Source organism: Opisthorchis viverrini, assembly GCF_000715545.1.
Source record: "Opisthorchis viverrini unplaced genomic scaffold opera_v5_106, whole genome shotgun sequence".
In the NCBI taxonomy this organism is placed as follows: Eukaryota; Metazoa; Platyhelminthes; class Trematoda; order Opisthorchiida; family Opisthorchiidae; genus Opisthorchis; species Opisthorchis viverrini.
In genome coordinates this window covers 794,296-810,551 of record NW_008751768.1, presented here as the reverse complement: position 1 = coordinate 810,551, position 16,256 = coordinate 794,296, and the positions used below count along the sequence as shown (strand labels likewise).

General features: G+C 44.5%; 1 protein-coding gene across 1 annotated transcript; it reads left to right on the top strand.

Annotated features, from left to right (window-relative positions):
* Positions 1-7,182: 7,182 nt before the first annotated feature.
* On the top strand, positions 7,183-15,999 carry T265_05761 (hypothetical protein; the record flags this gene model as incomplete). The annotated part of the gene is made up of 6 exons (XM_009170841.1): positions 7,183-7,588; positions 10,769-10,922; positions 12,449-12,730; positions 13,206-13,341; positions 14,647-14,825; positions 15,755-15,999. The coding sequence occupies 4 exons, from the start codon at positions 12,590-12,592 to the stop codon at positions 15,896-15,898; spliced, it is 600 nt and encodes a 199-aa protein (XP_009169105.1).
* Between the last annotated feature and the right edge of the window lie 257 nt (positions 16,000-16,256).

Sequence of the window (16,256 nt, the reverse complement as noted above, 5' to 3'; positions counted from 1 at the left end):
TGTGTTTGTCGTTTTCAACGAATTAGCCTGCACGGAGAATGATGTTACTGGGGTGTGTGAGAGGATGGAGAACAGTGTTTGAAAGAGAAAGAAGTCAGCAGTAACCTTTTTTCCGCCTAGCCGCTCTGCAGTATGCACCAAGCAGCAAGACCCGACTGATATCATCACGCGACGGCCGATTTGTCATGTCCATTCTGGATGTGAACTACTACCTTAGTGCTAAAATCTGGACAGGAGGACGGCAGGGACCTGTTGCGAGAGTCAAGTAGTTCCAGGACGGGATTAGAAAGGAGACAGATTAGGAAGACGTCTAATAACTGTAGTACATGAGCTGAAAATAGAGTGAGAATCACGAGTTAATGGGTCATGCAAAGGTATGGGTTATATAGTCATGACATTCTCCCTGCCTTGGAATAAGTGTGTACTTTGCGGAGAAAGAATGTAAAAAAATAAAAGGCTGTAATAGTTACATGGAGTCGTTTACGCCTTTCCGTTGCGTAGGTTATATGGGTGAGTGCGCTGTTGTCGGATAAGAATGTCCAAGTGATTTCCTGGATCTGCACTAGAATGGGATGGCGAGGCATCGTTAATAGGCAAGAGTTCAGTTTCTGAGCAACCACGGTGGATTGTTGGTGTTGTGTGAGGCTCCCCTTGTTCGGCGATATGTATTGGTTCCTGTTCTGTGTCGGATGTCATGTCGTTGCCTTTGGGAGCCAAGCGGCGCAAGGATACGGTTTCGTGTTTGCCATCTGGACGAACTATGTGGGCGTACTGTGGATTACAAGAGACGAGTTCCACTTCCTCTACCAGAGGGTCATATTTAGAGACTCGATCATTGCGTTTTAAAAGGATTGGCCCAGGGACAGTAAGCCAGGTAGGTAGGGAGGCACCGTTGGCTGATCGTCGTGTGAACGGCATAAAACGTTCGTGTGGGGTACAGTTGATACTAGTACATAACAGGGATCTGATACAGTGAAGAGCATCAAGGAGGACAGCCTCCCAATGTGTGACAGGCAAGCCGCGCGATTTTAGAGCCAGGCAGATGGTCTTCCAAAGGGTACCATTAAGTCGTTCAACCTGACCATTACATTGTGGATTATATGCAGCGGTGTGACTACTGGCAACGCCTTTATCGAACAAAAATTGTTTGAGTTCAGTTGATATGAATGCAGAACCGCGATCTGAGTGAATATAAGCAGGCATACCAAACAGTGAAAACAGTTGACTCAAACAACGAATTACAGTGGAAGAGGACGTATCGGCGCAGGGATAAGCAAAAGGGAATCGAGAATACTCGTCAACGATTGTTAAGAGGTACTTATTACGAGTGTTTGAGGGAAGTGGGCCTTTAAAGTCGATACTAAGGCGTTCGAACGGTTGTGTGGCTTTGATAAGCTGGCCACGAAAGGTGTCACAAAATTTTGGTTTGAGCTCGGAGCAAGTGGAACAGTTGGACACCACACGTCGGATATCGCTGACTGAAAAAGGAAGATTCTTAGAACGAACAAAATGTGCAAATCTCGTGACCCCGGGATGGCATAATATGTTGTGAAGCTCTTCAAGTTTTTCCGTCCCAGTAATGTTGGCACAAAGGTTACGAGATAGGGTATCAGCAACGCGGTTATCTGTTCCAGGTCTATAGACGACGTCGTAGTTGTACCCTGCCAACTCGATTTTCCACCGTTCAATCTTGTCGTTCTTTATTTTACTTTTCTGTTGGTTCCCATACATAAAGGCTACCGAACGTTGATCCGTAATCAATTTAAAATGTCTCCCGAGGAGATAGTGGCGCCATTTGCGGATCGCTTCAACTATAGCATATGCTTCTTTTTCAACAGCAGAATGATTTTTCTCGCTTGCAGTCAAGGTTCTGGAGAAAAAGGCGACCGGCCGGCTACCCTGGCTCAGGGATGCACCAATAGCGATGTCGGACGCATCAGTTTCAACAACGAGAGGAATATTGTAGTCGACAGTAACTACCATCGCATTTTCTAGTTCGTGTTTAAGGTTCTCAAATGCTGTTCGGGCATTCTCCGGGAGCGGAAATATTTTGTTTTTAACCAATGGATGAATTTTGTCAGAGAACGCCGGTATCCACTGTGAATAGTAGGCAAACAAACCAACGGCTCTTTGCTGCGATTTCCCGTTCTCTGGAAGTGGGAGTTCTCTTATGGGGCGCATGCGTTCTGGGTCAGGTCTTATAATACCTTTGGAGACCTTGTAACCTAAGAGAGTAATCTCTTCAGTTGCGAAGCTGCTTTTCGTATCGTTCAAAGTAATATTGTATGTTTTTGCGACATCGAGAAAATGCCTAAGATTACGGTCATGTTCATCTCTCGTTTTGCCGCATATAGTGACGTTATCGATATAAGCGAATGTGTCTTTTACCTGTTCGGCTTTGATTATATTGTTCAGCGTTCGCTGAAAACACGCGACCCCGTTTGTCACTCCAAAAGGAATGCGCCGAAACTGGTATAGGTTCCCCCCAGCTTCGAACGCTGTGAATGGCTTGTCTGACTCGATTATTGGAACCTGATGATATGCACTCTGGAGATCCAGTGTGCTGTAGACAGTGTAGCGTGCGATGGTTTCAATCATTTGGTCGAGCCTTGGTAAAGGATAAGCGTCAAGGTAGGTGAAGCGATTGATTGTCTGGCTGTAGTCTATCACCATGCGTCTCTTGTGATTTGCATTGCGGGTAACGAGCACTTGTGCTCTCCACGGAGAATTTGATGGTTCGATTATGCCATCGGTAAGCATTTGGTCTACTTCCGTTTGTATGAATTGTTCATCTTCCGGTGTATGACGACGAGATTTTGTGGCGATCGGTTTGTAATTTGGAGCAAGATTGGTGAATAAGGATGGAGATTCCAGTTTTGCGGATGTTACGCCACATACAGTTAGGGTACCCCGTTGACCACCGAATGGAATTTCGACTTTATCATGTAACCCCAGAAAGTCATGTCCGAGAAGGACGTCTGCACAAAGGTTCGGTAATACACAAAGTCTGAAACGTTCGTATATAGCATCCTTGTACTGAATGGACACAAGGCAATAACCTTTGGTGGAACATGAATGTATCGTCGACGCCATTGTTATCACAGAGTCGTACGGAAATAGCTCCCAGTTATGAGTTTGCAGGATTGATGAAGAAACGAAACTTCTGGAGCTGCCGGTATCAATGAGAGCTCGGACAACAACGCCGTTGACCAAAATATCTGTTGTAGTTTTGGATAGGCAATTGGGAGCAGCAGCACAAAATAGCGAGGAGATTGAGGAGTCTTGAGCTGAACCCGCGTGATATTTCGAGGCTTTGGACCTACAGACACGTTGAAAATGTCCAATTTTTCCACAACTCTTGCACACTGATTCTTTAGCGGGACACTTATAACGAGGGTGCTTGGGGTTGCCACAAAAGTAACATGTTTGTTGTGTAGCGGCCGAAACTGTTGTTTCGGAATTAACAATGGGTAAAGGAGTAGATACCGAACAAGTAACGGGTTGTCTGTATACGTATGATTGTGACTGTTTTTGTGCAAGTTCGAGAGCTCGCGCGGCTTCATGGGCTTTGTCAAGGTCCAATTCATGCCACGTTAGCAGTTTCTCCCGAATGGTATTCGACTGCAATCCGGTTATCAGAGCATCCCGAACTGCTTCGTTTGTATGTTCCACAGCAGATACTGCTTTGAATTCACAGTCTTTAGCAAGCGATTTCAGTTTTTGAACGAATTGGTCGACATCTTGACCAGGTTCTTGTTTGTATGTGGCTAAAAGATGGCGTGCATACACGATATTTTTCGGGCGGATGTAAAGTTTTTCCAGCAAGGTTATCGCAGAATCGTAGTCGCTGCATTCTGCAATGAAGTCATACACTGTATGGTCGATGCGACGAATGAGAGTTTCCAATTTATTTAGACCTTCGGGTTTAATTGAGTTATTGTAAGCTTTGAAAGTACGGAACCAATGAGTCCATCGTTTCATGCCATCTGATGAGTGAGGATCAGCATCAAAAACCGTAGCTCGGAGAATATGATCCATTTCGTTTTTATTAGACGATTAAATTGTTGCGAGAGTCGAGTAGTTCCAGGACGGGATTAGAAAGGAGACAGAATAGGAAGACGTAATGTACGCTTTAATCGTCTAATAACTGTAGTACATGAGCTGAAAATAGAGTGAGAATCACGAGTTAATGGGGTATGCAAAGGTATGGGTTATATAGTCATGACAGGACCACCAACCAAAGATTTTGGGACGAAAAGCGGTAGCAACGCAGCGGTGACTTGCGGTGGATATCAAGGAATTTGTTTTGGAGAATAATCATCCGTGTAGGTATGGGTTATATAGTCATGACAGGACCCTCAACCAAAGATTTTGGGACGAAAAGCGGTAGCAACGCAGCGGTGACTTGCGGTGGATATCAAGGAATTTGTTTTGGAGAATAAACCATCATCCGTGTACCAACCCCAGCCTGGGGAGCAGGACATTGTTAGTCAGGCCCGCACGCATAAGCCAGTATGAAAACTGCGGATATCACACGCATACCCACTTATATAGCAGTATGTGACGGGTTACTGAGGTTCACGAACCTTCACGGCAAAGTTAGGTCACTTAGTGACGGCATCTGCCAACGCAGCGTAATTTACGAGTACCGACCTCCGTGCCTCTCTGCCAGGTTGCGGTGTAACTCTTGGTTCGTCCCATCATCACGGTGCAGCTTTTTCGAGGAAATTGATCTTCAGTATACGAGGCACATGGTCAGGCTATCACGACCTGTTTATAGCGTCATCGGTTCACCTGTTGTGTGGAGTTATTTTTGGAAAGTCGTCCGATGTTCCCACCAAACTCGGTCAATGCTCTGAAGACAACACTGATCAGACACTATGTCCTCAGCAATTGTGTAGACTAGGCTGCCACTTCGCTTTCCGTCGGCAGTACGCATGCCAAAGCAGAGCAACTCTATTCATCAGCTTCGACTAGTGTCAGCAGCTCAAGAGTCTCGGACTGATATGGTTAGAAGGCTACCGAAAGCACTCAGTTATGTGGATGACGAAGATTGCTCGGAGGTTGAGGGGAAGCGAGTTACAGAAGCTGTGCTCTCAGCTTTCGAATTGTCTTGTGTAGACTAGGCTGCCACTTCGCTTTCCGTCGGCAGTACGCATGCCAAAGCAGAGCAACTCTATTCATCAGCTTCGACTAGTGTCAGCAGCTCAAGAGTCTCGGACTGATATGGTTAGAAGGCTACCGAAAGCACTCAGTTATGTGGATGACGAAGATTGCTCGGAGGTTGAGGGGAAGCGAGTTACAGAAGCTGTGCTCTCAGCTTTCAGAATTGTCTTTCAAAGCTATCTGACTCGACCAAACGAACACTTGATATCGTTAACATCAGCAGATCTTATTGCTGCCATGCCAGCAACTAGAAACTGATTGCGGGCACAGATCCCTCAAACAACGGATAATCAGGAGCTTGAAGAGTGACAGAACGCCGGTGGATTTCTAGGGCCCAGGTGATGGAGAAGGCTTTCACTGCAGGCAACAGCTGCGTCCTATGTCAGCTAACTCGATCAACCGGTCCAAAGAAGACAAACGGCAACGAAGTAATATGGGAAGAAGATGGAATGGTAATTCACTTCGTCAATCGTCGTATTGAGCGATGGATGGAACACTTCAAAGAAGAGGCGTGCTAGTCTTCCTCAACACAAGCGCTGGAAGAACCCAGCAGTCCTGATAGGAACAGATACCAGTCCGACATCAGCAACAGGAACCCAGCCTGAGATATCAATTCTTCAGTGTGACAAGGCACCTGGCCCGCATGCTAGGCCCCCACACTTTCCAAAGAAGGTGGTGAGGTTCTGGTGAACAGTCTGACGATTATATGGCAGAATATTTGAAACGAAAACAGAATAACACCAGTGGAGCTCCTGACTGTCATTCCAGTTTTCTAAAGGGGCTCAGGAACGTCATGCGAAAAACGTCATGGCACCAGTCTCGTAGTTGTTGCATTTAAAGTTGCTCTTTGGCATTATTTTGCGCAACTCGGTCGATTTTCTGGAGAAAAAGACTCGCCGGAAGTAGCTTCAGATTTTTTGGGCGTTGAGTATCGACCGCCAAACTACCACGTGTGTTTCTTGTTGACTTGATTTTCCAAGTTGGACATTTATATCACCATCCAGGATGACAACACTTGTTCCTCTTGCTTACCGAGACAGTCGCAGAAGATCGTGGCAAAACACCCTGGTTCTCAGTTTCAGACTTGCGGTCTCTTGGGGTGCTCGCTGGTACGACACAAACACCGTTTGTCGCATCGCTCTGCATTGAGCGTAACTGAACCAAGTCACTGTCCAACACCAAGATAACTGTTTACTAAGATCCATTCCAATAAAGCACTTTCAGCCTTAGGATTGTGTGCAACTCCCTCCCCGTATGTATCGCTATCTATTGCATCAAGACCATAAAATACAAGACAAAAAAACGTTGGATTGTGACATCCGGTTCAGTTTGAAGAATTTTGGATACAAGGGAAGCGCCTGTGCTTTGGTTACTATATTCGGCAGTGGTGACACATGAGCCTTGGTGGAATCTGGATTCTATATGTCATGTTGGTAATTTTATTCTTGGCCCTGTCATTTAACACAATCATCCTTAACGATTCCCTCTTCACGGAGGCAGAAGCCTGCTGAAATCAATAAAGTGAGGGATTTCGCGTTGACAGTATTCAGAGTTGTTTTCGAGAATATGCTGTAATGTGGATAGTTGTTTGATAAGCCTGCGCCTATCCTAATAGAAATATCTAAGTTGGCCGATGGTTTTTTAGGATGGCGGGAATTTTTCCGTTATGTCCCGATAACTTTCGTGCATTCTTACTCATTCTTTTGGGATTCCGTTGAACTACGTCAGCTTCAATTATCTGGAATCATTGTGGGACGGTTTGTGGAGGTGGCCTGCTCTGTAGAATTCCCGGTGATTTCCTGGTCGCCAGGGCTAAACTCCACTGAAATTCTCTTATTGCCTCCCATGTCGTGATCTCACCAAATTCAGTTCGTCTATTCAGACTTAGAGTATGTTTGTCTTAGTGGGCGCCTTAACGGTTTATCTTCTTGGTTTTGACGCTGTTGCTCGTGCAATCCATGTCGACGCTTCTTGAACACCTATAGTAAACGCCATGGATCTATCATGGGATTCTGTATGATTTTGAGTGACAGTTGGTTAAATTTCACTCATATTCTCTTGTTCCAGCATCAGTTTATATAGATTTCCTTGCAATTGTCCAATGAGTTATTCCGAAGAGGAAGCCGTTAGACGGCTCCAGCAATTAGACAATTCACAGCAGTCAGTGGAAACCACTTCGAAATGGTTTTTGAGTTCAAAGGACATGGCAAAAGAACTTGTCAAGTTATGGTTTAAGGAATTCAGAAAAGGTGAGCAACTATCTTTGTGTTTCTAATGTCAGCATCGTGATAGCGCCACCGAAGAAGAAGATTGCGTTTCTCCACTTGGCCAATGACGTAATTCAGAGTGGTATTACAACTGCCCCTCAGTTTGGGAAGCTTTTCGAACCCGTTTTACCTACCGCTTTTAAGGAAACAGCCAAGTGAGCCTGTTTTCAGTGTGATATTTCCTGATGATTAACAAAAAGTGGTCAGCAATATATTCCCATACCCAAAGTCGGTAACACTTGCATATTTGTTAAACTAATGATTTTTGACTTTGCGGGGCTTTGTGAAACTTTTGTTTGTCCCTAGCAAGTGGGATGACAGGCCATAGCGATGTCCGATTTGGATAACAGAGATGCTGATAGTCCTAAGAGTCTGTTTCAAGTCTCACCTAACACATCACTCTGTCTGTGTCTTGACCTAACAGTATCATCGATTCTTTACTTGGCATAAGTTACTGTGGATGGACATTGGGTTGTTTCTGCAGTGTTTGCACTGCTCTGACCGGTTATTTCTTCACGAACAGCAGGGACATATTACACTCTAACTGGGTGGGTTATTTCTGTGCATTTTTAACGTTAGTTGTGCTCGGTCTACTGATCATTCTCAAGGGTAACACCCTGATTTAGGAAGACGTCCATTTGATAAATTTCTCGGCAGTGTGCATGACTAGCATGCTCCATTAAATCACAGGTAATGTGTTGTATGACGTGTAGTTTGGTGCTTCGACTACTTTTACTTCGTACGACAGTCAGTTGTGTTCGTTTAGCCCACTGGCTCTACAAACCGATTATTTAACCTTAATACAAACAACGAGTGTCTTCTAAAGGCAGGACAATTGAGTTATACCCTGGTTAGATTCTCGGACACGTTTAGAACATATGCTCGAATTCAGCCGGTATGGAATTTTCTTTTTCTAGCTCTGACTACCTCGCGACAGCTCTTCCTTAGTGTATCACTGAGGGTAGTGAATCATTTGAAACGCTATATGGCGCTATATCGCTGGGAGTTATTCTGGGGAATGGTCATATTTCTTTAGATGTGTGCTGGGAACAATATTGTCTGGTATTTACAAAATAGACCAATGGAATTTCAAAGACAAATAATGCGAGACGAAGGCTAATGCTCTGTTTGTGAAAAAATCTGGCCCTCCACAAGGACATCTATGAATAAGGACCACTTTTGGTGAACAACTATCCCCACGGAACAAAATGGTGAAAATCCCCTACACCAACTGAAATATTTGCTTCAGGGAACTGGGCGCCCTAGACCTTGTTGCAGCTGGATGTTTTTTTCCGAGTGAACATTATTGCCACTTTTAGTTTCAATGTTTGTAGAGGATTTGTTGAACTAGTGACGGTCGGGGAGATCTGCGTTTACCGTTGTTACGAAATAATTGGATGCCCCCTTTTGTTTTGGATAGGATGTTATCCTGGCTGGATGGTCGGAGCCAGTCAGTGCTTAGGGTTGGTTGCTGTTGAGTAGCATAATTAAGAACGACATCTCCCAGATACACTGGCTCCTTCTTAAGATAATCACTCTTTGGATTGGTGAAATTGTTTACTTCTCGGCGGCCCGAAATTACCGTTCGTCTAGTATGCAAGGAACGAACGGCAACAGAGAATTCAGGTCGCTTATTTGGAGGAATCACTCTATTGGATCTACGGGTCCTTGATTGCAACGTCAACTGCGTGCAAATCGAGTGTTATTTCCCTTCTCAATTTCTTACCCAGTGACAGATTAAAAGTCTTTATTGGTGACCTGCGGATTTTCCCAGCAGGTTTCTCTATCTTCATAGAAAGGTAAATCATTGGACTAGTTAAATTACTCGCATATCACATGCTTTTGGGGATGCAAACGTTTGATTATTGACGTTTTGTGCAGACCACGGTTCTTATTCATGAAGGCACGCTGCTCACTTGAGGTGATAACTTTACCTTTATACCTTAACGTTTTTTCACATTTGTTTCTGCCCCGTAGAGTTCAACGGCATTCAGTCCGGGCAGCGGTTGCTCACCTGTTGATCGTGTGGGCTTCGCGTCACATCTATTCAAGGAGTTTTTTACGTCAGCTCCGTTTCATCTGCCAACGAGCGGTGGCCGAAGCAGATACTCCGGGTGCCAACGAGGAAGTTGTGAGTCATACTCGTACATGTATTTTATACGAGCGCGAGGTGGGTCAGGGATTAAGGTCCGACGGTTGTTGGCTGGATTCTGTACTTTTCGTGGACTGGTTCTCTTCAGGCTTCGATAGCTTAGTAGTGGTATTCTGACTGACTGAAGTCGGTTTAACTGAGTACTTTCGAAAAATCTACTTAGTCCCTCTTCACCAGAATTGAAGCACTGTAAGAGCAAAAGAAAATAAGTAGACGTCAACTATCTACCAAGGTTTATTAAAATGGGGATTGGGTATTTTGGATGCATGCGTATGGAAATTACCATGGGAAACAGAGTGTACCGCGAGATGTGCCTGGCCCTGAAGTTGACCGGTGGTGGTAGGTCCGGTGCAAACGCACCTTTGGGGAGTTAAATTGACGCTTTTCTGTGTATATATTTTCCAGAAACCCGTCCTTTGTCTCCTTGCTCGTTATGGTGGTATCCACCAAAGACGAGTGCTCACTAAACCCAATAACAATTGTCCTGTTATGTCATCCCCAGTCACTCTGAGAACTATGCCGGTCCCTTCTGTTTAATTTATGTATGCTCCAGAAGTCGAACTTCCGAGTGGTGGAGGTAGGTCGCATAAATCATCTACCTGGAAGATACTCTCTCCAGTTCGGTCCCACTGCATTCATTTCCCATCCAGGTTACCTTATGGAGGTATACTGTTGCATGAACGCGACGTTTTCCGCTGTTATCTTGACTCTACGACATCGGTATACTCCGGCACCTTCATACACGGATGGTGAAGGTTGATTTTCCAAACAACTATTATTTGTCAACACGAAAATGCCTCTGGTGGCTCACCACAGCACCACCCCTAGCCCCAAGAACAGGTCCTCTTTGCGTTCTCTTAATCAGGGTGTGCAAAACTACCCGGGTATTCCTTCCAGCATTTGTGGTTCTGGGTATCACCGTGCATGACAGTCCAGTGACAGATTAAAAGTCTTTATTGGTGACCTGCGGATTTTCCCAGCAGGTTTCTCTATCTTCATAGAAAGGTAAATCATTGGACTAGTTAAATTACTCGCATATCACATGCTTTTGGGGATGCAAACGTTTGATTATTGACGTTTTGTGCAGACCACGGTTCTTATTCATGAAGGCACGCTGCTCACTTGAGGTGATAACTTTACCTTTATACCTTAACGTTTTTTCACATTTGTTTCTGCCCCGTAGAGTTCAACGGCATTCAGTCCGGGCAGCGGTTGCTCACCTGTTGATCGTGTGGGCTTCGCGTCACATCTATTCAAGGAGTTTTTTACGTCAGCTCCGTTTCATCTGCCAACGAGCGGTGGCCGAAGCAGATACTCCGGGTGCCAACGAGGAAGTTGTGAGTCATACTCGTACATGTATTTTATACGAGCGCGAGGTGGGTCAGGGATTAAGGTCCGACGGTTGTTGGCTGGATTCTGTACTTTTCGTGGACTGGTTCTCTTCAGGCTTCGATAGCTTAGTAGTGGTATTCTGACTGACTGAAGTCGGTTTAACTGAGTACTTTCGAAAAATCTACTTAGTCCCTCTTCACCAGAATTGAAGCACTGTAAGAGCAAAAGAAAATAAGTAGACGTCAACTATCTACCAAGGTTTATTAAAATGGGGATTGGGTATTTTGGATGCATGCGTATGGAAATTACCATGGGAAACAGAGTGTACCGCGAGATGTGCCTGGCCCTGAAGTTGACCGGTGGTGGTAGGTCCGGTGCAAACGCACCTTTGGGGAGTTAAATTGACGCTTTTCTGTGTATATATTTTCCAGAAACCCGTCCTTTGTCTCCTTGCTCGTTATGGTGGTATCCACCAAAGACGAGTGCTCACTAAACCCAATAACAATTGTCCTGTTATGTCATCCCCAGTCACTCTGAGAACTATGCCGGTCCCTTCTGTTTAATTTATGTATGCTCCAGAAGTCGAACTTCCGAGTGGTGGAGGTAGGTCGCATAAATCATCTACCTGGAAGATACTCTCTCCAGTTCGGTCCCACTGCATTCATTTCCCATCCAGGTTACCTTATGGAGGTATACTGTTGCATGAACGCGACGTTTTCCGCTGTTATCTTGACTCTACGACATCGGTATACTCCGGCACCTTCATACACGGATGGTGAAGGTTGATTTTCCAAACAACTATTATTTGTCAACACGAAAATGCCTCTGGTGGCTCACCACAGCACCACCCCTAGCCCCAAGAACAGGTCCTCTTTGCGTTCTCTTAATCAGGGTGTGCAAAACTACCCGGGTATTCCTTCCAGCATTTGTGGTTCTGGGTATCACCGTGCATGACAGTATGCAGAACATTGCTGCTGACTACCGAATTATTCTCAAACCTTATCTTGACAGACGCTTTCTTGGTTTTATCTCAACCTCTTGGTATGTGCATGTTGAAGTGGTCTGCAGTAAACTGAAGTGGCTTTCGTTCGTTATTCAAGGTTGGACAATTTCCTAAGTTTGTGACCGCGTACGTTGACTTTGTTAGGTTTCTTTTTTCGTCTTCTCGAAGAAAAATAGACTGCATTGACTGGCTTGCTTATAAGTTTAGTTTCTGTCATTACGTGGAACTGCACCTAGGTAGGTTTTTAGGTTTTTCTGCGGCATCTAGTCACAGCACACACGGTTTTCCTCAAATGCTCTGGGTTTTATTAATTTCGGTGTTTTGGTCAGAATATCATAATCTCTATATAATAAATCATTAGCATCGGTCCGTGTATATTGCAATCCTTATCCTACAAGTTTTCCATGGTTACTGTTGCATCTACCGGGACACTCCGTATGCCATGATTGCCAACCGATTTTCTTAGCTCTGATCTGTACACAGAAACAGCTCATTTTATTTGTTTTCCTTCTGTCCCACGCTTTCTAGAAACGAAATATCATCGCAGCGTCTCCATTCGCCTTCTCGTTCACAACCGTCCTTACGGCTTTTGGGGACACCGTCCCTGCTCCCGCCAAAATACCAACTCCGGGTTCACATAGTAAGCGTCACAAAGGAACAAAGTCCACTATGTCTTTCGCGCCACAGTCATTGTCAATTGTGAGCTTTAGTCCAACAGGTTTGAGTGCGGATTCTACGCGCACTTCTATATCAGCCTTTCGAGAGGAGTTGGCTCGAGAGTTACAAACGGAAGCTATCACACCTCCCCAGGTAAGGTTAACTACTTCTTTACACCTATAGATTTACACTTATTTCCATGCGGGAACTCATTGCTGACTGTCAGAGTTTGGAGCTTTCGTTCTCTCTGTTTACTTCACAGGCCCCTGTTATGCCGTACCGTTGCTGCTGGTCGGCTAAGTATGTGTATATTCGGGGTGATTCATTTTTGTTTCGAACAGCAACAGCTTTGTTGAACTCAAGTGTTCCACTGGTGTATAACCAGGGCAATTCTGAAGATGTAGATCTTTTTGAAGAAAGAAAGGCAGAAATGGGCGGATTCACTTCCGTTTAGTCTATTTGTTTACTTGCCCTTTTTTCTCTTTGATTTGGTTACGGTTTCCTCTTTCTCCTTGTTCGCGGCTCTGCTGCATGCAGGTCAGTAAATGCTGGTGTTGCCTTGACTCCTGTTTTGGCTTCTTACTCCACAGTTGCTCTGAGTTTGTTCCATATATTCGTCTCATTTCAGACATCAGAACTTTTGGAAATGCTAGAAAAGTTGCAGCAACCCACAGCATCGGGAGATGCCGCGACCCGGCGAGCGATTGCCCAGTTCCCACCTGAAGTATCGGACGCCAACAAAGCAGTAGAGATAATTACAAACGGTATGACAGCAGTTTTTTCGGCGGTCTTTATTCACTAACTTGGCTGTGTTTGGTACAGGACAAAACCACGACTTTCTTAGAACGTCTGCTCAAGTAACTTTTTTTCTCGTGTTTTTTAATTTCTAGCTCCTCAATCTTTCCGATAATCCTCGGGAAACTTGGCTGTTCGATGTAAACTGAGTCCCTTTATAGGGGACTACTTTTGAGGAAAATCCTCAGACAAAAAACTATTCCTTCAGTCCCGACTGGCGTCACAACAGAGGAAAATGTCCGTCGAAAATCAGCTAATACAGTTTGTGCATATTTTGCAATTTCTTCGTCATCCAAAGTTTACAGCTACAATCTCAACTGTTCATCACCTAGGTCTGTACTCAAGCGAAAGCCATCGAATGAAAAATATGTTCGTGTCTGACCAAGTCTTATTGTGTCGCGGCGATAGGTCGCACCCAGCACTGAGCTACATTTTTCCATTAAATTTTCTGTTCGGTTAACTGTCACTGCACGCGTAGGTCGCGATTGAACGTCTGAGTTGATGCAACACTTCAGAAACCAGTCAACCACAAGTTAACCTAAGCGTATTTTAGGCCTGAAGGATACAGTGAGGAATCCGAGGATGATACGAATAACGAAGACTAAGTGGAACTACCAGAACAGAACCACAGCACTACGATATCGTTCGTCTCAGTGAATCACTCCGGAGAGTTAAATAATGCAAACAAAGCTGACGATGTTCTCAAGTGGCGGTAACATAGAGCAATGGAGAACAAACTTTTGGTCAGAAATACTGAATTTCACTCACAGAAAATTCCTGGCACGAGGCTACGATTTCTGTTGCTTCCATGAGTGTTCTCTCTCTAATCAGCTTATTCATCAACAACTTGTTCATTGGATAACCTGGCTGGTTATTGGTGAGGAGGCTGTTGGTTTGTTCGCTGCGCTTGAGAATTAGCTTGAAAACGTTTCGCCATCGATCGAAGAGAAATCAGTGCACCGTTGTTTAGGTACTTCCTTCGCACCTGCTTGGGTTTATGTATCTGATAGCTGCTAATGTGGTTAGCCACACGAAAATAAATTTCTCAAAACGAATTGAACTGTTTTGCATTGTGATCTGTATTCTTTGCATTTGATTTGTGCCATGATGGTTGTTTTTCATTCTTGCTTAGTCGGTTTCCGATTTGTAGTGCGTTGTGCTCCGCATTTTTGTCTCCTTGTAAACTCTACTTAAAAACTCCTTGGATGGTTTTTCAATCGATTTCGGCCGGGGTTGTTACATTTTCATGCCATCTACTACTTCTCATTTCTTAGCTTCTGAATCCGAAAGGCACGAGTTAATCAGCCGTATTGCCAATTGTGCCACCCAGCTGAATAAATACAACGAACTTTTGGAGGAAGAATCGTCCCAGCGACAAAAGTTGAGTCTAAGCTTGCGTGCCTACCATGCCCAGCTGAAGATCCGCATCAAGGATTTTGAAGCAGAATTAAGAGTAAGGGTACAACGCACCATTTCTGCACTCTGTTTCGAGCCCATAAACCTGAAGTGTCATGTTTATTTCCCCTTGACTCGTGTGATGTTGTAAGACGCTGTAACTTCACCAGTCTGTGCTAACTAGGTCGCGTAGATCTTGTTTGCACCTGAAGGTCAACACACCTGTTAGGAATGTACCTACTTAGTGTCAAACCGCAGCACTGTGGGTTTACGATATTAAACACTGACCTGCACTAGCGAGAGCAGAAGGTTCGATTTCATTTTCACAGTGAGAGTAGATTTGAATGAACTCATGTCTCTACCATCGTCGCTATTTTTATGCGAGACCAAACCATAGACAATATGACATTTTTTGCAGAGAACTAGTTTGGGGCAATGAACAATTTTTCAACGATAGTTGTGCTACATATTAAGAAATTCCCCTCTTATGTCAGCATTAGGGTCGGCAGCATATTTGGCTGTGCCCATCGGACCTGGATCATCGTCTATAGTCTTATCCACTCGACGACGCTCGCGAACTTGCTGTAACTATGTTACTGACCACTTCGGAAAGCTTCCAGTACTTTTTGGGGATCACTAAACTATTTCGTAGTGAAGTGTGACTGAAACCAAAGGTGCTACAACTAGTAGTAGAAACGTGTCAAACGGTTGAATATTTCCCTTACTGTTAACAGGGGTGAAGCCTGCTGTTGCTCAGAACGTGTGAATAGCGGTGAAAAACAAGAACGTCTCATCGAGCGTTTCGGAACATCTAATCAATTCCAACCCTTGGGCGAAACCGGTGATGCGCTGTCTTGAATTTTCAACGACCGTTTGAGTAGTCCACCCTAGGCGAAAACAGAGATATGCTCTTTTGTCCCTACTCACTTAGCTTTATCAGTTGGCTTGTCGTATAATATTATCTTCCCTCTTCATTACCAATTACAGGAGCTCAAGGAAAAATGTGCGCACGGCCTAGCGCTGAAGCAAGAACTGTCAAAGCATATGTCCAGTCTACCTGACCTGAATTTATTGCCAGATATGACTGCTGGCCTTGATCCGTTGCCCACTGTTGGGGATTTGTTTGGATAACGGTCTCTTTGTTATCCTTATTTTATCCCTGATCTACCCCCTTACTTTTACTGGTGTATTACTTCCCAGTCTGGTTACCGAATGTACATAATAACAACTCATTTTGTTTGATTATTTGGTCTTTGCGGTGGCTGATTGTGGTTGTTGAATTCACATTTGCATAAGCTTATGGGAATTTCACTGATGCTCTGAAGTCTTGGCTTGAAAATCTGCCCTGGAGTCTGCAAGTGGTAGAAAGCTGGTGAGTGGTACATAGCCAGCTCAATGGATTAATCCATTATAATGTCATTTCCTATATGACCCTGAGCCTGTAGACAGGAGGAAAACAGCACACAACTACAGTGATTGCCATTTCGAT